At 41.5% G+C, this 25,064-nt stretch overlaps 1 protein-coding gene across 5 annotated transcripts in view; it reads right to left on the reverse strand.

Annotated features, from left to right (window-relative positions):
• COLEC11 (collectin subfamily member 11) overlaps positions 1–23,540 on the reverse strand; it is a 37,823-nt gene extending 14,283 nt beyond the window's left edge. Inside the window, exons 1-3 of one of the 5 annotated variants that reach the window (XM_029965836.1) lie at positions 22,781–23,540; positions 8,985–9,160; positions 4,909–5,064 (exon numbers count right to left, since the gene is read on the reverse strand). In XM_029965836.1, the coding sequence (XP_029821696.1) occupies positions 4,909–5,038 (130 nt within the window). In that variant the 5' untranslated portion in view covers positions 5,039–5,064; positions 8,985–9,160; positions 22,781–23,540. Of the gene's footprint in view, positions 1–4,908; positions 5,065–8,984; positions 9,161–16,634; positions 16,700–22,780 lie in introns of all 5 variants that reach the window. The other 4 variants (XM_029965838.1, XM_029965837.1, XM_029965835.1 and 1 more) reach the window with 4 other exon arrangements.
• Positions 23,541–25,064: the final 1,524 nt, after the last annotated feature.

The following is a 25,064-nucleotide window of genomic DNA, read 5'->3' on the forward strand; positions in this document are numbered from 1 at the left end:
AGTTTAAAGAATGATTTACACAGCCACCTTGACAAAAAAAGATTTATATGAAGGAAAAGAAAGTTCTATGGCTCCCATAGAAATTAAGATGCCGGTATCTAAAACCCAGAGCCAGCACAGCACACACGATGCCTCACCACTGCATTTCTGTAGAGGAGAGTTATTAATTGCTCTCCAGGAAGCTGAGGGGAGCACCACAGCAGGAAAGTCAAAGGTTATCATGCACCCCACAAGCTGGCACAGCTGCTCTCTGCTCTCTGGCATAGCTGGCAGCTATAGTTCAGAGAGGGGCCAGAAAGATGGCATGCCACAACATGGCACGTTTCAAATACACAGCCTCCAGCTCTCTTTCTGTCTCTCTCCTTATTGTAGACCTAGATGGCTGTGAACTGAACTTGGTCCTCCGTCTGTTATATTTTCATTCTTCAGGCTGTCAGCAGGCTCCAGACCATCTTCCCTGCCTTCAGACATGCAAAAATAGGCCATTCTCTGACCTTAATGAGGACAAACTTCACATAATCCCCAGTGAATAATATTGTTAGTATGAAACAGGCTATAATTTGGCACATTTGGGAACGTCACATTTTTATTATCAGGTAACCAATAGGCTTTGTATGATTGCCTTTCACCCCTCAGGGCTGGTTATGAGTTCTTTGCTTCCCAAAGATAAATCCTGACAATGACTTTTCTCTGCTCTCTGGAGGCTGAGAGCAGGCTATTACAGCCTATTGCTTTACACGTTCTTCAGAATGAAAGCTGTGCATTAGGGATCAATAAAATAGATCACTCTTGCTTCAGGCCATTACACTTGCCTGCATTTATTCCTATAATAAGATGGCACCACGTTCCTTAGCGTGGGTGTTTTAGAAACTTTCTCTGGGAGGAGATTACCCCATTACAGGCCCAGCAAGAGACCACTCTGCACTTTTTGTTATAATGTGTTTTAAGGAGCAAGACCTTGGCCAAGAGGAACTGATCAGTGGTCCAGCTCAGCTTTGTCACATTTAAGTCCCTATTTTTGCTGTATATATCCTGGGCACTGTGCAAGCTGAGGAAGCAAAGCCTGTGCAGGTGTCATGGGCAAAACCCCAGTTTTCTGTTAAGGAATTTCAATCAATTTAATATCTCACCAATTAACAATAACTTTAACTTTTGATTCATACATTAGAGAAAGACACCTCTGTGCCTACTTTCTGGTCTCCAGCCTCTTCTGGTCTACAACCACGTCGCTTCAGAGCAAGAGGTTGGGATCTGTGCATCACAGTCCCTACCCAATTGCTCTGTTGTGGCCTTTTCTGCCAGACACAGTCCCTTTGCAGTCATATCTCCTGCTCAATCTCCTCTCCATCGCTTTCTGGATGCCTCTTTGCTTCAGCCCCACTGCATAAAACAGTACCTTCTTCATCAGCACAGTGCAGCTGAGACGGTGAGATGTGCTTAGCAGTGCTCCACAGTGCTGAGAAAGAAATTTAGCCCTGCCACCAAACTGAGCTGCAGTAGGATCACGGGTATCAGGCACAGCCTTGACACTACTACAGTCTTCTTCTTCCATCATCTCTGGGAAAGATCTTTCTTAATTCAGGTGATATATCTTACCATTGCTGTTTATTTGCCCTCTTTTGTGGATTCTTTGGCACAGGATTTGCCTATGCTTATGTTCATATCCTGTCTCTCTTAAGCTGTACCATCTATGCGCAATGAAAATAGCACACCAAATATTAACTATGTGAGCTATTAAGCATTCTTGGCTGGTGATAACTTTCTTCCATTACTCATATTCCCTGGGTGAGTAGATGCATCATGTGTGGGTGTAAAATACTGTTGGTTTTATTTATCTATCATCAACTTTTTTATGTATTGAATGTCATTCAGACTATTAAGACAATTACTGCTTTAGATTCTAAAAGGGAGACAAAACAAGGTAGCAAACTGAGAATTTAAGCATTCAAGGATTGTTCCATGTTATTTTTTTTTCTCCACAATAGTAGTAACTTCGATTTCATGGATCAATCAAGAGGAACTGGACCTAAGGAGGAATATGAGTGAGCTATGTAGCAAGGCTTCATCATCCATCCCCTTTTCACACACAACACACTTTTCCCACTATTAATACTGTCAGCTTTCTAAAACATGGTTCAGTCTGCTGTCTGCCTTCTCAGAGCCATGGTTTTCCCGTTGCTCATTTCATCTTATTCCTTTATACTATCGAGTTTATAAAAAAAAAAAAAAAACAACGCGCGAATAAAAAACAAACCTAGTCCCTAAGACCTGAACTGCTGACCTTAAACTCATTTGTGCTTTTTCTAGTCTTGATGTCTTTACTGGTTTTCTTCATCATCCATTTCCACCTCCATTCTCATCTCATGCCCCTTCTGATTCTCTCTTTTTTTCTGTGGGCTCTTAATTGGTTTTGTGTCTTTTTTTTTTTTCCCGAGTTTCCAGTCTTTTCATTTGGTCTCATTCTTTCTGCTTTTCTGGTTTTTTGTTTGTTTAGGGTTTTTTCCCCCTGTATCTCTTCCTGTTCTTCTAAAATTCTCCGTGCTTTTGGGTACTTTTCCCTGATGACTTTCTCCTTCACCACTCCATTTGGGCTCCACTTTCTTCACCACCTCTTCAGCTTCTGTCTTCTGCCATTCTCATATCCCATGGTCTCCCTAATTTCTTCCATTTCTTCCCTGTACCTATTTTTCCCAAATCCTGACAGTGTCATGCCCAGCAGCAGTATGGTGCTCTGTCCCCCCACCATTGGAGATGTTGCTGGCACTCCAGCTGAGGAGGAGATGGTGCAGATCTAAAAGCTGCAGTGAACAAATCCCACTGCATGGGAGCTGAAATTTGGGCACATAGCCAACATCTGCTCAGTTTAAAGGAAGCCTTGGCCACTGAAATGGGTTGGAGTTGTGCCAGTGGGGGACAGCATTGTCACTTCTCTCAGCCAGTCCCTCTGACAGCATAGCTGGATCATTGAGAGCTTTTTGGGGATTTCACATTAACTAGGGCTGTATCAGGCCATTTTGTGCTTCACTGAATTTGTACATCAATCTCTCTCAATTTTGCAAGGCTTACATCTCATGAAATGGAGTGAAATCATTAACATATGATGGTTTTCAGGCCTATTTCTGCTTTCCAGGTTCAGAATTGCCTTTTGCCAAAGGGTCAGGGTCCTGCACCGTTTATACACTTTAAAAACCTCTGCTGTGTATAATAATAATAATAATGATCCTTGCACTAAAATGATAATCACAGATGTTAATTTTGACTGATTACACAAATAAGGAAACTAAGGCAAAGAGGTCACAAAACTTGTCCAAGCCTGTCAACTTCTTTGAAATGAAAAGTCATTTCAAAGCTTCAGTCCCCAGTGCTGTGGAGTCTGACCCTTCAACTGATCTTTCATGTAATTTTGGACAACATATATTTAACTAGCTTGTGTTCTCCACTGTAGTCACATTAACAGCACTATCTTGTGCCTTTTCCACAGTAAACATATTAAACAAATTACTCAAGTCTTAATCAAACCTCAGAATTGAGGATATAGTGTTGTCCTTTATAAGTAGGACATCTGCAGAAAGTCTAAATACTATTAAGACTTCAAAAGTCACTTATTGAAGTAAATAGAAAAAATAGCTTTTGGTTGAGTTCAGGCATCCAAAACTGCATCTATAATAATAAACAAAACAACAATAAATAATAATGAATAAACAAAGGGCTTTTTTATTCCTAAAGCCAATTGGCCAAGCAGAACCCTCACCCTATAGCCCAATTCTCTTGCTTCAAGCACAGGGCAGCAATACACAAATTGGGCAATGTCTAGAGAGGGTAGTTTACACTACAGCCAAATCTATGGCCAGGCTGTGCTCAAAATTTAACTATATGAAAAACTGCAGAGCAGAAGTGAGCCTTCTCTTACCAATCAGGTAACCAGAACAGACAGTGCCTGCAGCTCATATTATGCTCCTCAGGCAACTGGGTAAAGCCCAGGTTTGTACTAGAAAAGATTAATAGCATTGCTCCTGATTAGGTGAGTTTTGTGATAGTACAAGGCAAAATTACAAGAAGAAAATGGAAGGTTCATTGTGTGGTTCTTAAACAATGCTTTTTTGATATATTGTTAAGGATAAACTAGTAGGATTTATGGGGTTTTTTTCCTTAGTTAACAAGTACTTTCCCACATTCATAGGTGCTAAATTCCAATAGAAATACTATAGCTTTCACAAGGGAAATTACTGTTATTGACTAAACAGGGTTGGAATTTCACTGTAATGGATGCTGTTGCTTTAAAATGCTAATTCTTCCCACTGGTTGATTTCTTATGTAAGGTATATTTTTGCTATGAAAAGATCAATAACTTATTATACCATCTTCTTTGGGCAATAGTTTAGGGGTATATTTGATAAAAATGTTGTCTTTTTCCACAAAAACTATAGAAATGCCAAAAACCTTACTACTGTTTTCTTTCTTCTAAAAGGTATTAGAGCTTTTAAAAATCAAGATAATACAAAATACTAGAAAACACAAAATACTTCACATTACATTGCAACACGGAAATTAAAACCTCTCCAGGTAAAATAAAGTAGGGCCTGATTTTGCAGTCTTTGGCTATGTGTATCACTGTTGAGTATAAACCCAGAGAGAGTAGCCAGGTAGTGTATCAGAGTAACAAGCACTGCTGATCAGGAGTAAATTTGGGAGATTCGTATGCATTCTCCGAACCATGTTTATTTTGACAGATTTAATTTCACCTTATGTACCTTAAAACTCCATTTTTAAGGAGGCTACAAATGGAACAAATAAGAGGGCAACTGAAAGGCACCTTCTTTGTCTCTGTTAGAAACTGTCAGTGGTGCAAATGAGCCTGTTAGAAGAAAAAGATTAATATTTGAATAATGGAGAAGGCTTTCACATTACCTTTGAGGCCTGGAACAAGAATCTGAACAGAGCAGGACTCCTCTGCAATGTGTTGAGGATATCCAGACCTTAGTAGTGACAGGAAGGCAAGGCTAATTAGAGTCACCAAGAAAACCAGATCTCTCTTCATAATGAGCACTTACAGGTCACTGACTCCTAAACAAAAGAATGAGTAAACAGTTATAAGAATTCCAAAGACTCTCAACAGTTTCTGAACACATGCAGCATCTTTCTACTAACACAACGTATTTTTGCATGCCACAATCCACACAGCATGAGAAGAACACATGCAGCTCCTCCAAGCAGTTTGTGTGTTCCTCAGACACACATGCAACTTGCAGCAGCACATTTAGCAGTTTGTTTTGCCATTAGATTGGGTGAGATAAAGCTCAGAAGAAATTTAGTTAACAAGGAGATTAAGCAATGCTAATAATGGACAATTGTATGTTCGGGTTTCTCATTAGAGACAGGAATCTGGAAAGGTGAACAGAAAAAATACAGTATATGGGCTTAGAATCATATAATTGTTTAGACCAGAAAAGACCTCTAAGATCATCAAGTCCAGCCATTAATCAGCAATGCCAAGTCCACTACTAAACCATATCCTTAAGTGCCACATGTACATATCTTTGAAATATGTCCAGGCGTGGTGACTCAACCACTTCCCTGGGCAGCCTGTTCCAATGGCTGACAACCTTTCCACAAAGAAATTTTTCCTAATATCCAATTTAAGCCTCCCCTGGCACAACTTGAGGCCATTTCCTCTCATCCTATTGCTTGTTATTTGGGAGAAAAGACCATCCCCCACCCTACCACAAACTCCTTTCAGGTAGCTGTAGAGAGCCATAAGGTCTCCCTTGAGCCTCCTTTTCTTCTGTCTAAACAATCCCAGCTCCCTCAGCTGTTTCTCACAGGACTTTGTGCTCCAGACCCTTCACCAGCTCCATTGTCCTTTTCTGGACACCCTCCAGCATCTCAATGGCTTTCTTGTAGTGAGAGGCCCAAAACTGAACCCAGGATTTGAGGTGTGGCAAGTATAGGGATACAATCACTGCACTGGTCCTGCTGGCCACACTATTGCTGATACAAGCCAGGATGCCATTTGCCTTCCTGGCCACCTGGCCTTGCACTAAAAGATGTTAGTACTAAGTTCCCACTTAGAAAGAGTGGATACTGCTCTAAAGAGGCAAGTCAATAGAAGATGAGACCTACTTCAATGCCTGAAACTTCACTTCCCATCTACCTGAGCACTGGAATTATGCCCAGCAAATTGTCTGATGCAATAGCCCTCATGTAAGTCATTGAGAGTGGAAAGCAGGTAATATTTCACTGTATCATGCAATGAAGTTACATCAGAGTCTTCAATAACTCCTGAAGAGAATCACCTTTGAAACATCCCCTTGTCTAAGCCTACAAGTGAATGGATTGCCTGAAATTAGGCTGTGAAGAGATGTCTCAGAAAATAACAGCACAGAAATGGAGTTTGTGTGAAAGGACCATCAAAAGACAGTAGTTAGGGGGCCTGTGGAAATACTTTCATAAAAGTGTTATTTATGTACTTCTGGTATGTTTTTCCAGTCCTTCTTTCACCAAAACTCTGTATTACACAAATAAGCTGAAAGTCATATCAGGTTTTCAAGAGGAAGTACCTGTATATCATCTTTTATAGCTACAATACAGACATGTGCATTTTATATCTAGAGCTATATTACTCTCCTCTCCCTGAATCTCTTCAAAAATAAGTCAAGTAAGATTAGGTACAGGTATGGGACCAGTACATGGGTCTGTATGACTTAACATATTTGGGGTCTAGGACGGTGGAACTGTTAATTTTGGGATGATCTGAAGGTATTAAACAGCATAACAGATATCTTAGCAGCAAGACCATGTAGATGACTTTGAAGTTGCGGGAATAAATTGTTCCTCTGAATTACTGTCTAGTTTGTACTTCCATTATCCCCTAGGAGACTGCAGAAAGGGGGTCTGATGGGAGCAGGTTTTGTCTCCCTTCTCATGTGTGGAAGGTATGGCATGAGTCCCAGGTCAAGTTGTTCTGCCTCACAACACCCTTGCTACACCATCTGAAGCTACACCCACCCACACTGCAGAGAAGGGGGACTCCACAACACACCCCTAAGCTCTCACTGATCATCCAGATCTGGGGCAAAGACTTGTGAGCCCCTTTTGACCCAAATCTTTTCCCCATCTTTCCTTCCAAAGGAGAGAGAGCTGCAGCTAAAGGCCCATGCCTTAAAAAGGTGGTGTCTATGCTTGGACCTGGGAAGAGCTCTAAGGTCAAGAGATCTCAATACAGTCATAATCTAGTGAGCTACAGTGGGGTAGGAAATGCTAGGGAAAATCTCGGGTGCTGGGTAATCCTCCCATGGGGCAAGGGAGGAACACGGAAATCTGGAGATTTCCACAACACACCATGTGCTCCTCTAACGGGCCAGCCATGAACTGCTTCATAGACAAGCTTTGTCAACCTGAAAAAATATCCAGAAGACTGTGGAACTGCTGTTCATATATTTAGGCCATGATAAGTTTTGTCACAATTGCAGCAATATCACCCAAGGCTTCTCAAGAGTGCAGGCAAACTTGACTTTTGTCACCCAATCATGAGGAACCAGAGGTAGAGGGCATTCCTTAAAATCAGGCATGGGCCATTAGAGTGGATCCAGAGGAGGGTCACAAATATGATCAGAGAAATGGCACCTCTCCTATGAAGATAGGCTGTTCAGCCTGGAGAGGAGAATGCTCTTGGGAGACCTCATTGTGGCCTTCCAGTACTTAAAATGGTCTTATGAAAAAAAGGAGAGTGACTTTTTACACAAGCAGACAGAGATAGGACAAAGGAGAATGGCTTTAAACTGAAAGAGGAGAGATTTAGATTAAATGCTAGGAAGAAATCCTTTACTGTGAGGGTGGTGAGGCACTGGAACAGGTTGCCCACAGAAGTTGTGGATGCCCCATCCCTGGAAGTGTTCGAGGCCAGGTTGCATGGAGCCCTGAACAACCAGGTCTAGTGGAAGATGTCTCTGCCCATGGCAGGGGGATTGGAATTGGAAGATCTTTAAGGTCCCTTCCAACCCAAGCCTTTCTATGATTCTATGATAAAGGTGAACACATAGAACAGCAATAGCTGGGGAGGAAAGGGAAAAGTAATGGAAATTTGGATGCCATGGAGAAGGAGCAACCAGGTCAGCTCCTCAAGGCTCTGACAGACAAAACCAGCAGGAAAATATTTGCTGTGTTGCTGTCCTCTGCTGTTCTGAGGCTGGTCCTCTCTTGCCTATGCACAGGGCCAGCCAGAATTACTAGAAATCAAGTCAGGTTGCTGGCCACTTTACAGCTATTTTCTAAGGTTATACAAATTATTTGAACACAGTCTTGATATAGTTTTGAAGTATCAATCTCTGTGAGAGCACTTTCCTCCAAAATACTTTCATGTGCATACTAAAATTACTTTACATACATTAAGCTCGAATCTGGCTACATCTCCCCAGGAGAAGACTCCTAATCCCAGAGTACAAGGCACTGCATCTTGGTGTATCTTGCAGCCTAGAGAAGCTCACTGTATCCACCGTGGACAGTCCTACCTCTTTTTCCTGTCTGTGATTCACAACCATCAGCAAGTAAAAGAGAGAGCAACAAAAAAATAGCCAGTAAAAAAGGTTGAGGAGAAGGGTGTTTCTCCAGACCTTCAAAGGTTTCTAAGGTCAGTCTTGGCACTTGAATAGTTAGCGCTGGTTGACTAGAAAGTGAGGGAGTCCATAGCAGGAACAGCCTTCGTAATGCCAAGCTAGGGACCGGTGCTCCCTATAGGAAAACCAGTGAGTTGTGGTTGCAACAGCCAGCCAGGAGGATATGCCAGAGACTCATGCCTGGAAGGCTCTTCCAGACACTTGAATGTAGGTGCTTAAACCTCAGCAGCAGCCACCCTTGAGAGAAAGGATTTGTGGGCTGAGCAAACAGAGGATGTGTGTCCTACCTGCCTCAGCCTGCAGGTCCCACCCCACAGCCCAGAAGAGCACCTGGTCACCAGCATGCAGGACATCCTAGGAAGGGCATCCCACCTTTTTCTTGTAGCAGGGGCACTTCAGGATTCAGAAGATCAGACAGAGAGGCTTTCAAGCCAAGTGGTTCAGATACACAGCTGAAAGCCTGGAAATTAGGCAGTTTCAGCATGAGCACCCAGCAGACTGGTGATAAGGTTTCTTGACAGACAAGCTGGAGAGCAGAATTAAACAGCCTGAGATGGAAGAAGAAATTGAAATTAGGAGGGTGCTCCAGTCTCTGCATCAGTGAATAAAAGGCAGCATCACCTCCTCTGTCTGCATTTTATGAGGATTTAGATGTATTCAGACTCCAATTGAAAGATCAAAGACTCCAGGTACGTTAAATATTAATCTGCCTTTGCAAACTCCTACACAGCTCAGAGATGAGACAGACATTGAGAAGCAGAGAACTGTCAAGGCTGCTTGTTAGCTCTGCTCAGCAGCCAGATATGAAGGATTTTCTGGAGAAAACAAAACCTCCAATGAAGCTTCAGCACATTCCCCACTACCTGCTGCTGGGCTTACAAGCCTCAGTGACAGAGGAGATACACCTCACCCTATTTTGTGTTAGGTCAGCTCACAGAGAAAACAGACTTGTTCTAGAAAAATGAGCTTCTTTAGTGTCAGTCAGGTCACAACACCCAGATCTGTACAAATGCTCAGGGAAATTACCTTGGTCTGAGAAGAGCCACTAACAGAAGAAATCTCTGAAGAGGTTGCAGATTAAATACTTTATAGAGTTGCATCTGCAGTAAAGGGACACATTAGTAGCAGAAATAAAACCAAAAGCACTTTGGATATCACTTTCTCCACCTTTTCCTGCTTTCAAAAGAAACCTCTCCTGCAGCTAAAATTGCCTCATATGATTGAAATAAGAGTTTGATATCCAGGTATATGCCACGGCAGCATCTTTCATTTTAAAATCGTCAAAAATTCCTTGCCTTTCCGACCTACCTTCAAGTCCTTTCAGACCCAGATTCATAAAGGCGTTTAGAAAACCAAGCCCCACTGAAAGTGGTCCTCAGAAAAAGGTACCAGCCTGTTTTTTCAAATGCTATCTTGGTCTCAGTATTTGGAGTATCTTCAGCATCGGTAAAACCAATGCCAGAGAGAAACCTAGAGATGTTCAGCATTTAAAAAAGTATGAATGTTTTCTCACTGTCTAAGCAGGGGTCAGAAGTTTAATTTTCAGCACTTATAACAGCGGCCATTAAATCAGCGTAAGCTGAAAGCACTGAAAAACAAAATTAGAAGAGGAGGAAAAGGCAGCATTTACTTAAAAAAAAAAAAAGTTAGTAAAATGCCTCTATTTCCATTAGGAACGAAAACATATCAATGCAAACAGCACAACAATTTCCAAACAACTTTTGAGACCTATTTCCTCAAGTGAGGAAATCTACCTCACTTGACAAGAGAGAAGAGGCTTTACAAGCCAAGCTTCAAGTGACAAGTCCTTGAGAGACCATCAGAGAATCCCCAAGGCCCCACAGGCTTGCTCAAAACTGCTGCAGGACTGGCCAGGTCAGCTGGCCTCTAGCACTCCTTGAGCTCCCACACTTCCCCCCAACACTGGATTGAAAACTTGGAGATCACTTCAGCCAGCAAATGCCTCATGCATGGAGTTCCTGTATCTGCCAGTGGCTGCTCCACAAGGGTCAGCAGCTTGTTACATTTTGGATTTAGAATCAACAACACAGATGATCTACCCAGTTGAAACCAAATGGCTGAAAAATGCAGAAGGCAAACGATGCTTGCTGGCATTAGTGCTCAGCCAGCCAACAGTTATGGAGTAACTCTAATCCTCTGTATAATCCTATGAGATTTTGAGCTGTTTTTATTTCACTATTACTGAGTTGTTTTCATTCTTATTATGATTTTTGTTGTTATTTTTAAAACTATACTTTATTCTCAGGTATCTGAGCTGAATTATCTTTATTGTGAATTAAGTATGTTCCTAGTACAGACACACATAAATCTGCAGAGCCACAGCCACATTTGGTGACTTTCCCAAGCAGGTTTGAGTCAGCACTACAGACACAGCAATAACTTTCAAGGGTTTTCACTCCCCTGACTTTTCAAGCCCTCATCATTCATGTCCCGACACCTCCCAGAACAATTGGGTAGCTTGTCTGTCCTCAAGCACCGTGGCAGGCCCTAAGCCACATTCTAGCAGATGCAACACATGCCCACAAAATCACGCCAGTGAAATAGCAGGCTGTGACACAGACCTCATGCTATTTCAAACATTTTGAACAGATGATTTAAATTAAATTAAGTCCCAGGATACAAGGGTACCACCAGCACTCAGCACAGACTAGGGATAGGTTTCCGGGGGAAGCGGTGAGAGGCAGAAGGGACAAGCCTCCAGTGCTGTTCACACAAGCTGCTTTTCACCCCTTGGCCCAAGGGCTGCAGATCCTTCCCTGGGGAAGATGCCTTTCACACTAGAGATGAAACTTGTGTCACTGACCTCTTCTTTCTCCATTACAGCCTTGCTGATCATCCTAACCTACCGATGTTTTGTGTAGCTATGCTTTTACTTTATCTAAGCGTTTTCTCATTTGTCCTCCCAGCTCCCTTGTGCGTTACCTTGGGTAATCAAGAGTTCACCACTTAGCTAGACTATAAAAATCAGAATCAGTTACAAAGCTGTTTAAACAATGATCATTATCGTAACATTGCAATGCTCTCAAGTTAAATTCTACATGTTGATTTAAAGGTTGAAGCAATGGACTTGAAAGACTGAAAAAAAATCCCTAAATATTAATACTGTAGAATTGCAAAAAAGAGGACCATAACTGCTGCAGTTACCAAGTCTCTGTGAAATCTATGGAGCATGGAGTAGTATAAAGCAGAGATATAACACGTTTCAGGTCCTGATGATGCTGAAGAGCAGCGTTTGTTGCAGAGGACAAAAGAGTGAGTCTAGCATTACCTAAAAACCTAACTGATAGGAAGTCTTTGGTTACTCCCCAAAGTACACTTAATTCTGGCACAATAGAGCCATGTCCTCAGCCAATATTTGTGAGGTATAAGGGACTATTAGTTCTGCCTGTACAATGTAGATGCCTTTGACATATGTAGGAATAGTAGTCTCACTTTTCATCAAGAAGAATGTTTGTAAAAATTGGGACAATTTTTTCCTGATGTTGTTCTGCTGAAGTCAATGAATTCATGTTAGAATTAACTTACTGTAATCTGTGTTAAAAATATAAAATCAGGGCTTCAGGGTAAGATCAAAATAATGCCAGAAGGGGACAAGTATGTTTTCAAAACCTTTAACTAGAGGGAGATGGGACCCAGGTGCCAAATCTTTCACAATAGTTCTCTATGGCTTTTCAGTCAGTAGAAAATAATGCTCAAGTAGAATTTTATCTTTATGTAAAATGTTGGTCAGATACAACTAAAGAGAATTTCTCCTGCAATGTTTTAATCGAAGTCCCTACTAGATTACAAGATCTCTGCTGTTTGCAGCTATATTTTACAAAAACAGTTTGCAGTTTTGGATGTCATCCTTAATATATGTCAGATCAAATTTTCAGTATTCTTTACCTCCCCAAAATGCCAAAAAAAAAAAAAAAACCAACAAAAAACCCACAAAAAAACCCCCAAAAAAACACCCTAGAAACAAAAACACCACCAACAAAAAACTTACCAGGGTTCAAATGTAGGTGTCAGTTCTTCTAAAACCTGGGTCTAAACCATCACAGTTCATCCCTGTTCCCATAAAGCATTTACATGAGTACCTGATGCTATCCCCACACACAGTTTTATTTCTGTAGGAAATAAAACACCAAGGATTCACCATGAAACAGTGAATAATGTGGAGAATGTTGCAGCGTACTTTTATTTACATGAATAAATATATATTATGCATGTATGCATTTGTAATTTTATTTATGAAGCTTTAAGGCATTGCTTTTCTTCCCTTCTCATCCACAGAGGCTTAGGACTGGTTGCAGAAGTTGGGGTATTTGTGCAGTATTTAAGTGGTTAATGCCCATTCAAGCAACTTATGCTTTCCAACACATTATCACTCTCCAGGTGCTTGGAAGTTTTCCTAGGGGGACCTGACAGTTATTTTCTTGAGGGCACTGGACAGGCTCAAAAGGCAAACTCAGCATGGGGAGGGTGGTCCCAGTCCTGCAGCTACATTTTTGGAGGTGTAGAGAACAGGTAGAAAGGACTATCAAGGCCCCATCTGATCATCCCAGCCATGGCAGCAGTGGCACCTGCCTTTTGCACAACAGAAATGCCACTCAAGTATTGATCCAAAAAGTGTGAAGTACCAGCTATGGAACATCCTTTACTTAAAAGGATTTGAACCCACAGCTCCAGTTCCCCAGGAGAGTAATTGCTAATATTGGGTGGACACTGAAATTAGAATGCACTCAGGCATGCCACATTAAAGGATGGAAGGAAGCAGAGAAGAAGCCTGATGATGAAGCCAGCTCAAGCTTAGTGTGGTAGGACACTAGATTAAAAGGGGGAAAAATTAGTGTTCTCCCTTCCCTGCTTTCTGTTTTCATGTCCCACAATGGACTCATGTATAAACACAGGGGCAGATCAGGAATGCCCAGACAGAAGACAAAATCTAAGCAAAGCAGTTTATGAGGCTAGAGGAAGAGAAAGACAAGATAGGAGATTTAGAATGTAGATCACTAGTTGGAAAAACACAAAGCAAAAGTGAAAAACCAGAGGTCTGACAGAGAAAGGACAGATGACCAACGGCACCATCCCAGAGGGCAAGTGGACAGGAAAAATGTTTGCTTTTGGTTGCCACAGCATCCTACTGAGGAGAAGAAACACAGAGGAGAAACAGCTGCCCCCTTTTCTCACGCATTAGGTGAGTGACAGCTATTTTTAAAGGAGGTTCTAAAAATAATGGGAAGCTGCCTAAGAATAAAAACTGTTGCCCAGTCCCTCCCAACGCTGCAAGTATGACACCTCAAAAAGTGAACCACAAGACAGAGCACAGCTGGCATTAGCAGATGCCTATTTATCAGAACAATTTTGTTTAGATACAGACCTCAAGCTGAGGCTAGTTATAAACAGACCCTTGGGTGGGATTTATCTGTTCAGGCTTAGGTGGTCAGTCTGAGAAAATCACCCCAAGCTCCCTGTATTACCAAGTCAGAGAAAGGCACCTTGGCATGTGGATTCATTTCATCCCAATGCAGGATAGATAACTGACTCTGGAGGTACCTACTCATCGCCCAGTACGACTATCTCAGCCTTGTAGGTAGGTGAGGAGTGTCCTACCATCACTAATTACCTAAGTCAATCTATGGGTGGGCTAACAGCAGCCTGCCTACGGCAGTCACATACTACCCTCCCCTTCTCTGTACTGTCACCAACTGCCAGCTGATCCCATCACAAGCTAGCACAGGCAGTAAGCTATTCTTCTTTCTGTAATGTTTTTCTGTTGATTTAGATTCTTGGTTCCTGGTGAGAGTAAAATGGTCATAATTCCTGCAAAAATTATGCCAGGCAAGGAAAGAAATGCCCTTGGCAGCAGCTGAGATGGCCTTCAGTGTGTTGCTAAACTGTGCCCTCACATGCCAGAAGCATACAGAAAGCAGAAAGATGCATAAGTGAAAGAATACAAAGGACTAAATTCACCAGAAAAAAAAAGTCCAGCACATAATTAGAGTGGGAACATTTTAAAAGGAGGAGAGATATGGCAAAATACCAGGCTGCAATGGAAAATAATATCCAGCAAAAGATACAGACCATAGGAAGTAGAACGACATCAGGCATTTTGCAATAGCATGCAAGCCACTAAGAGTCATGGAAATGATCCAAGGGTGTTATCCTCAAATGACAAGTACATACTTCTTGGAATTATATCCCCAATATAACAAAACACCATGGTACATAAGCATGCATGATCAAAATCTGGCATTTGAACTGGGGCAGTATCAATGTAATTTCAACAAAAGGTTCTTTTTGTTCTCAGGCTGGGAGATGAAATAACACTCTATATGTGATCCTATGCTGAAACTTTCCTAAAGGTTTTCAAAGGCAAGTCCTGCCTGATCAACCCAGGGGCCTTCTATGGTGGAGTGACTACATCAGTGGACAAGGGAAGTGCTACAGATGTCATTTATCTGGACTTCTGTAAAGTCTTTGGCACAGTCCCCCACATCATTCTTCTCTCTAAACTGGAGAGAGATGAATTCGATGAGTGGACTGTTAGATGGATAAGAAACTGATTGGATGGTTGCATCCAGAGGGTTGTGGTCAATGGCTCAGCATCCCAATGGACATCAGTGACAAGTGGGGTCACTCAGGGGTCTGTGTTGGGACCAGTTTTATTTAATATCTTCTTTAATGACATTTGCAGATGACACACCTGAAGGACGGGAGGCCATCGAGAGGAATCTGGACAAGCTCAAGAAATGGGCCCATGGGAATACCCTTGGTTCAACAAGACCAATTGCAAGGTGCTGCACCTGGGTCAGTGTAACTCCCAGTATCAATCCAGGCTGGGGGATAAACAAGATTGAGAGCAGCCCTGCCAAGAAGGACTTGGGGGTAGTGCTGGTGAATGAGAGGCTAGACACGAGCTAGCAAAGTGCACTCAAACCAGAAAGCCAAACGTGTCCTGGGCTGCATCAAGAGCAGTGTGGTCAGAAGGTTGAGGGAGTTGATTCTGCCCCTCTACTCTGCTGTCATGAGACCCCACCTGCAGTGCTGCATCCAGTTCTGCAGATCCCAGCACAGATGGGACATCGACCTTTTGCAGCAAGACCAGAGGAGGCCACCAAGATGATCAGAGGGATGGAGCACCTCTCCTGTGACATAAGGCTGAGAGAATTGGGATTGTTCAACCTGCAAAAGAGAAGGCTTCAGGGTGACCTAATTGCAGCCTTACAGTACCTGAAGGGAGCCTACAAGAAGATGTGGAGGGACTTTTTACAAGAGCATGTAGTGACAGGACAAGGGGGAAGGGTATCAAACCAGAGTAGGTTTAGATTAGATATTAGGAAGAAATTTTTTACTGTGAGGGTGGTGCAGCACTGGAACAGGTTGCCCACAGAAGTTGTGGATGCCCCATCCCCGGAAGTGTCCAATGCCAGGCTAGACCAGGTTTTGAGCAAACAGGTCTAGTGGAAGGTGTCCCTGCCCATGGCAGGAGGGCTGGAACTAGATGATCTTTAAGGTCCCTTCTAACCCAGCCCATTCTGTGATTCTACAATATCTTCAATGGAGAAATGACAGCTGATCTTCATAGCAATAGTACTACCCAATGTCTTTTTTTTCTTAGAGTGTTGACACACCTTTCCAAGTGCAGATAAGGGAAAGAAGGTAAAAGAAAGGGGAACCTATCTAAACAGCTCCCCACGTTAACAGAAAATACATGGTTGGTACACAGAAATGGTTCTAGAAGCAAAACGCAGTGGGAAAATAAACAGGGTTTTATGGGTCTGATGTGACTTAGTAGAAGCACACACAAAGACACACAATTCCAGCAGACAACTAGACACTGACAAAGTTCTCAGAAGTCGAAGTATTCTCACACTAAAATGCTACAGCAGACTTTCACTAATCAGTCTAATATCATTGGCAATAGTCATAACCCTACTTAAAAGGCATGCCAAATGGAACCTAGCTGAAAGAATATCTTCCAGTGGCAAAATTTCCTAAAGCAGATCTTACACATACCACAATACCTGTGCTCGAAATCCTTTGCAATGTACAATGCACCGGTTGACAAATATTTTTAAAAACTGAAAAAGAGTAAAAGTGACTGTATTCAGTGTGAGATGCTTTTGACAATCTCATCTCATTTTGAAAAAGAAATATGAATTCAGGAAAAACAGACAGAATGTGTTGAACACAATTTGAAAACAAGCGTGTTTATCTGAATTCATATAACCTGAAGATGTTACTTCCCTGACCTGTATACCATGATGCTTCTGTTATCAAAAGATTCTTTAGGATGACAACTCCCTTTGAGAATTTTTCATTAAAGTCCTTTCATCTAACCAACTGCCCTGAGAGATTTCTCTATTTTAATAATGTACATTTCTAGGGAATAATACAACAAGCTATGTTAATAAGTGATAACTACTGGCATCTCCATCTGCTTTGGTACTTGGCAAATTCTCTAACAATAGCAGCAGATGCACCTTTCACACAGCTAGAACATGACCACAGGCCAGCTGCACACAAATTAAGAAGCTGCAGAACAGCTAAGCAATGATCACTTGAACCTACACTTGTGTCCGTTCAGAATTTATAGGGCACGTACAGGAAAAAAAACTAATTCTACTGTTCTGGTTATGCAGCTACCAGTAAAATAAAAGGCTTCAGAGGAGTTAAAGAGTACACTGACCTGAAATCCCATCATCTGCCAGTTGACTTAAGAAAAGGAAGAATGAAGGACAAAAATGACGTGTCGCAGTTACTCAGTGCTGCCAAAACAATGGCACCAACTCTACACATAGAGGAAACTCCACGTACCCAACACTGCAGTTGCAACATTTAACATCACCTTCCCTAAAATTAAGGAACAATGTGAATGCAACCACGTGTGAATTAAGTCTGAATGGCAAAATGCATGTTTAAACACAGGGTTGCTCAGGAGACAGAGTAAAAACTGTCAGACCAGATGTGGTGAGTTGACCTTGGCTGGATGCCAGGTGCCCATGAAGCCATTCTATGGGTTTTACATAAGTCATAAAAAGTAGAGAGTGACTAAAGACTTTTTGACACTCCACAATTATACGAAAGGCAATTCTGACACATGGCCTGGGTTGGAAGGGACCTTAAAGATCACCTGGCTCCAATCCCCCTGATGGGGGCAGGGTCACCTTTCACTAGACCAGGTTGCTCAGAGCTCTGCCTAACTCAGCCTTGAACAGTTACAGGAATGGGGTATCCATAACTTCTCTGGGCAACCTATTCCAGAGCCTCACCACTTTTACAGTAAAGAATTTCTTCCTAATATCTAATCTAAACCTACTTTCTTTCAGTTTGAAGCCCTTTCCCCCTTGTCCTGTCACTACATGCTCTTGTAAAAAGTCTCTCCACATCGTTCTTGATGGTTCCCTTCAGGTACTGGGAGGTTGCAATTAGATCACCCCAAAGCCTTCCTTCTCCAGGTTGAACAAACCCAATTTGTGATGATATTGAAGAGGAAAAGAAGAAAATCTCCAATAAAGAGGTTTTTCAGCTGCAGCTCATAACACAGCTCTTGTTACATCACCTCACTTTATCTCTACATTAGCTTTAAACTTCAAGTTCACTGCACTGCAAATGCACCTGCGGGTGCTGCCTACAGATCCATTGCCCTGGAGTCTCCCCAGCATGCATGATGAGCCCTTCTCTTGCTCTGCCACATGTTCTCAGTATCTGCTTCCTTAACATTTCCTGAATGTAACTCCACCCCAGTGAGCCATCAGAGACCTGTTTTCTCATTTAACACCATTCTGACAAGGAAGCTCATTGAGACGCATTTTTCTTTTCCTATGTAATAAGACATTTTTTGCTGTTCCCTGGGCTAGGCCTTCCTTACATTCTTGTCTGATGTTTTTATCTTGATTGGCCATAATTACTGTGCCATCTAACATTTCCAGTTCTTTCACATATCAATTTTTTAAAGCTCTTTGTTTTAATTCCCAAAAATTACATGATCTCTTACAAATCTTTCTCTGATGATAATCAAAAATTCTACTTACAAGTAGAATAAAAATTATAAAATCACTTACATTGTTTTGTCCTTCCAAATGAGCAGATTGACTCTGGCATTCAGACCACATGGAGATCAAATCAACATCTCATCCATGGTCTCTTGAAGGCCCATGGATCATTTCTAAAGAGTCCACTAAGGATGCATAAATGCATGCCTATTTTCAGCAAGTTTCAGTATCTGCTAAAATCATCAGCACCATAACAGGAGATTTTGGGGTGATCCACAACTAAGCCTGATAATCACTCAAATTAAGCTGAAAATCTTAGAGTGTTGTCTGTAGGAATGTTTTCTTGTTATTATTTATACTTATTCTGCAGTTAGTAAGCAAGATAAAAAGAAAATAATCACAGAGTGAGCCACGCTTAAGACTAGACAAAGACAGGCACCAGGAACCCAAGCACACCTGTGGACACAGCTTTACTCTTCAAGATCCCTACTCAAAAACCAGCCAAAGCTGAAGCAGTTTCTCTTTCCACTCTCCATTCTTTGCCCACATTCTTCACCCCTAAACCTCCAGATGAGAGCTGCCTAAGTCAACACTACCCCTGAATCTGTATCTGTGGCCTCATCCCACGTTCAAAGCATCCAAAAACATCTCCTAACGAGTCAGCCACCTTATGAGGCAGTAGGTTCCTGTGGTTTTATTGGAAAACTTGAGTGCCTAAGCTTTTCTCAGTGCACAGACCAGGGATAGTAAACATCTTGCCTGAAGAGAACAAGACACTATTCTCCCACCTAGTCCATTTATGCCCATCAAGGAAACATACCCAAATTCATTCAGTCTCCTCTAAGCACATGATAAACAGGAAGGATAGAAAACACTGCCATTCCCTTCTAAAACATGGTGGGGAGATGCCTCTCTCTTGCAAGTTAGCTTCTTATGCAGGCTGGCTTCTCATGCCAAAGGAATAGACTTCCCTGGACTGTTTAGACCTTCTCTTTTTTCTTGTATAAATTCAAAGCAGTATCAACAATTGGAAACTGCCTTGGGAGCTGTGGACACAATCCACAGTGGTCCCATTTCCAAATTACTATGTTGGTTAGTGACAAGGGCACCTTTTCAGCAGATGGGAGGTGGGGGTTTGAAGCAGTGCAATGAGCTGCATCTAGATCTCCTGCTTCCCAGGTAAGTGGTCCTGGACAGTATGTTATTACATGACAGCTGGGTAGCAGCAGTTCGTTTTTCAAAGAGAACTGTAGAAAACTCTTTTCCTCAGAGCCATTTTTCAAAGCCTCCATGCTTGAAGGAAAACTGGGCACACACATTCAACGCAAGCTTCCACCTCCTGGAACTTGAGTTTCCCCAGGCACTTGGCACTAGAGATAGCGAATTTATCCACTCCTACATCCAGCAGAGGGAATCATGAAGCACCTCTCTCACAAACAATTTTCAGACAGCTGCTGTGGCCCTCACACATTTGGCTGTCTGTGGTGAGTCACCGTCTTCAGCACTTAGGTCTCCTCCATTCACTCCATATAGCAGCTAAACATTACTGATTCTTGGTCTGGAGCCTGGTATCGACCTTGCAGCACTGTGACACTTTGTTCATGTCTATGCTTCATTCATGTGCTGTACTATTGGACTAGATGACTTTTTAACCAACCCAAACCGTTCTATGATTCGTTGCAGAAGGAAACCAATGTAAACCCTAAAACTCCCCATCATCTGTCTTACTGCTCTGTCCTGGCCTCCAGGACACCCTATGGAACTTCTAACTAATCTTCTGATACATTTTTGAGGCAGTAGCATCCAAACAGTCCCAGCAGCTAAGGAACCTTGGATCCTAATGAACAAGTAAGAGACTGGTGCACTAATGAAGAACTTGAGCAGACCAACTTCCATTCTTTTCTTGTCTACAGACATCTTATACAACTAGAGGCAAATCACCCAGGACTACATTTTTATGAAGAGACACTTAAATGGGCGAGATGAGACCTTGCTGGATTTTCAAAAAATGACTCACTCTAAAGCTTCAGGCTCCTACTAGGTTGTTTGCCTCTTGACTTCAGAGTTCTTAAAAGATCTTAAAATTCAGCCATGCTCCCTTGCATTTTTCAGTACTGAATATATCAAATGGAGCACGTTTAGCACAAAAGTTGGCAGAAGCACTAACAAAGCCTTAGAAACATTATTAAATATTCTCTCCCTTGTACAGTTGTTTGCATGGATAAAAACATCAAAAGGCTTTAAACCTTCTACTGACATATCACACTGTTTTGAAGGGTCCTACTCTCACGGCTGAAAAACAGGATGGCTCATGTGCAAAACAGAAGGAAGGAGTCGAAATTTAAGAAGCTGCCAACTAGTTATTGACCAGCTGATGTCTTATGAGCCCAGTCTGTGCCTCTTTCACTACACTACCTTTTCCAAAATACATCTTAACACTCCTTTCATCAAGGGAAATTAAAATAGCCAGATCCTGACCACGCAGCTGTATGGGAAGCGTGGTTCAGCTGTGAAGTTCAGCCACTAGTGAAATGCAGTGCAAAGCACAAACTACACTTCCCCAGAGAAACCATGAGAATATTTTTGGCTAAACTCTCCTGGTTTTCAGCCAAAATAATTTGACAAAAGAACTAAACTATCCCAGAGAACTGACACTTTACTTTAAAAAGGTATTTTGCCAGAAGTCTTCCTACTTCAAAAGGATTCTGGCTCAAGAGTTTTTGAACAGCCCTAAAGATGACTAAATAAGAGTTTTAGAAACAGTGTAAAATCACTCAAAAGTAATCAGAAAAAATAGTTTTGAACATAATGTACAGTTACAAATTACACAGTAGATTTCTGCTGCTTCCACACTGCAATTCTCTGCTGACTCTGGGACTATGCCATGTTTAAAATGCCATTTTGACTATGAATTTAGTTAAATATTTTCTTTCATATATTAATTCAAACAATAATTTCATTGTAACAGATACATCTAAGAATTTTATGAAAGACAGTCCAAACATTTTTAAAAGGAATACTCAACTTGAAGTCTAACTTCTTGTCTACAACATCAGCATACCTTACCAGTGCTGCATAAGTAACATACTAAAATTTTAGGGATGGTATCATTGTTATATGTGAGACCTTTAAATCAGTGTTTGTATTGTATTTTCTGATCACTGTAATGCTTTAAATGTTCGTGATCATGTAAACGATCATATAGATATGAAATATAAAAGATCTCAGCTACAGAGAAGAAAACACAGGGTAACAGTTTTTACATTTGCCATATTTTAAAAATCTTTCAATACCCAAGGGTCAAAGTTGTAGTATTTCCAGTCCAGTTGCTCTGTTTCACTATATGGCAAGTAAAGTTGGGTAAGATTCTCCACATCTATTTGATTTTGCTCAAAAACAATCCCCCTTTAGAATTTCACTGCCTATACTGAGCACATATGTATGTATGCACAGAGGTCAGAATGGAAACTCGCAAATCCCTTATGAATCTCAATTTTTCATAGCCCATAACTAAAAAGCATACATATGTGCCCTTCTGCTTACCAAAGTATGGTTTATTCTCATATTCCTGCTCATTTAGAACAAGATTTTTTATCTTTATACATCCTTATATCTCATTAAGCATTTCTGCATAGTACTACTTCCAGCATGATTTGGTTTTCATTGAGATTGCTCTTAATTATCCAGTGGTGTAATTCCAGCTCTTACTGGACCTTCTGTCATGTTTCACTTCTGCAATGCCAGCCTTGCAGCTGTATTAAAAGACCACTTTTTAAAGCAGAAAACAGAGAACTGCCTATATCTGTTACCAGGAATTACAACCCATCAATGAAGTAAAATAAGTTTCAATTGTAGAAAAAGTTAAAATACATATACTGTTTTGTCCTTCCCTGCTAAAAGGAAAGTGAGCTCTTCCAATGGCATTTGTACATTTTAAATACAACCCCCCTTAAACGAAACAGGAATTCAGTGATCTAACCCACATGGCTGCTTCACAGTAGAAAGGTCCAGTGTTACCCCACAGATATCAAGCTCTTTTTTTCCTTACCTTCCCTTACTATTTGGGGATTGTCAATCATATTTTGTCTTACACAAGGCAGCCCCCTAACAAACACAGACTTTTTCCTCTACTTGTTTCTACAGAATTAAAGCATAAAAGTCTCTTACCTTATGGCTGCTGAGAAAATGGGAACTGCAGAACGCTCTGTGCCTGCAGGGACACTGCACAGATGAACCTCATTGCTGCTGTTTACAGAAGTCTGACAGTTTTTAATTTGAAAAGAGGTTGTCTTTTGCTTTTCGACAGTTCAACAAATCAGACAAAACAGTTGCAAGTGTTATCTGTAAACAGCTTCCTGTTTGAAATAGATCAGCTGTCCTGCAGGACAATAATTAGGAAAGAAGTGTGGGAAAACTGAAGAGGTCCATGATGTAAGCTTTTTATTTTGGGAATGTACTTTTTTGGGAATGCACTCTTACTTTCCCCTCCTCCTCTCTAGCAGAGAACCCCTTTTTAACCATTTACATCTATTCAGCTCTAAGCCATGCACGCACACTGCCCCAGCACAACACTTTTCTTGCTTTGCTTCAGCAGATATGAAAACATATGAAACACAGCAGCAAGTGTGAACATCTTGCATGGATAATTAACACACTCTCCCTTACTGAAATTCTCCCTGTTCTTGCAATTGCCTGCAGCATTCTTGACTTGAGTAAAACATGCAACTATTTCAGAGCCACATCTCAACACTCCACAACAACCTAAGTGCTAAATTATCCACGTGGCAAGCATCTTCACAAATTATTTCTTTTTGAAACACCTTTTGATATCACTTTTGTGATATCAAAAATAGCTTCTAAATAAACAATTCTGATTTTTACCTTAAACAGCTAGACTAGTTTGAGCCCTGGGTAAACCACAGTACTCCACATATGTTCAAGCAGGAAAAAAACTGGGGCCAGCTGCCTGTGGTAAGTGGGATTTTGAGAACAACCCTCACTGTTAAAGAAGTTAATACTTCAACAGATATAAATGGCTTCTCTCTCGGTTTCCAGAGCAAAAAGTGAGTAGCACTTATGACTATACCAATTAATACTCCCTAATGAATAGCTGCTATGTTTGTAAGACAGTAGCTCTGATAGCTACAAAAAAGGCTTGTGAATTATCTGTCTGCACCCTATGCCACTCTTCCCCCCTCGCAGTTTTTCCAGCTAAGGTTTGAGGGGTCATGCTGTAAGCAAGCACCCAGAGGGCTGGGAGCCTGGGTAACTCCCAATATGTGACCTCTTACTGGAAGAACAGGATGGGATCTGAGGGTAGTAGCAGGAGGTTCTTTTCCATCTTCCACAGTCCTAAGATCAGGAAAGTATTAGAACACAGAAAAGGTTTTAGACTGAGAGACTTGAGGACGCTGCAGTAGTTGTGTGTGTTCACCTTATCACCTCTCAGATCCACTCTGGTGGAAGGCATAGGTCCACTCCACTGAGAATTTTGTGGTGGGGCTTGCAATACAAGCTGATGACACACGGTACTGATGCACTCTTTTCCTGCTTTGCTCACGAGATTACGTATCCTCTCTCCCCAGCCCTGGGGTGTGCAACTTCCCTACCCACCACAGCTCATGATTTTGCAGCCCACAGTAAAGCATACACTGACCAGCTTTGCTGGTAAAGACAAAAAACAGGTACAAAAAGAGGTAGTGATGTTTCATACTCAGGACTCCCTGTGGACTACCTTCATAAAGGCAGACCTCTCCTAAACCACCGTTTCAGTGTTGGACTGGAACCTAGCTACCCCCCTCCATTGCTACAGACTCCTGTATTTTAACACACACCAAATGGTCATGAAAAGTTAAGAACCAATGATCACTTCCAGATCACATCAGTAAAGAAAGGACAAAACGGGAGAATATGAACATAACTTCGTAAAGAACACACAACTCTAATTTGAAAGTTTTGGGGATTTTTTTTTTACATATAAGCCCCATGAGTTCAGTGGGAGCAGAAGGCAATTAGCAGGATTGGGCCCTTGCAGCACTCTGTTGGCAGCGACTTGCCAAGACAAACATTTTATGTAAAGAATGCAGCAAAGTGACTGCAGTCCAAGCCTTTGAAGATCATATTACCATGGCAAAGACAATTCCATTTACATACATATCTACTCTCCCTGTAAACATATGCAAATAACTTTGAGGCCAGAAAAAGAATTCAAGGGAGAAATAGAGCCATTCAGGAAAAGTTAGTAGAAAAGGTAGGATTCAACACTGGGGATGGAGAAGTGAAAACAAACATAAATTAACAGAATTCAAAAGGAAAGGGCAAACACTATAAATGCAGCAGAAGTGCTTTCTCTAGGAAAGGGAAAAATAAGTAGTACATAGTTTTCTTTCACGTAAGAGAGAAAAAAAGCATAGTCCCTATACAGAAGGGCATAAATAACTTTTGCCTACCC

Source organism: Manacus vitellinus, unplaced genomic scaffold (assembly GCF_001715985.3).
Source record: "Manacus vitellinus isolate BGI_N305 unplaced genomic scaffold, ASM171598v3 scaffold_11_pilon, whole genome shotgun sequence".
NCBI classification, from domain to species: domain Eukaryota; kingdom Metazoa; phylum Chordata; class Aves; order Passeriformes; family Pipridae; genus Manacus; species Manacus vitellinus.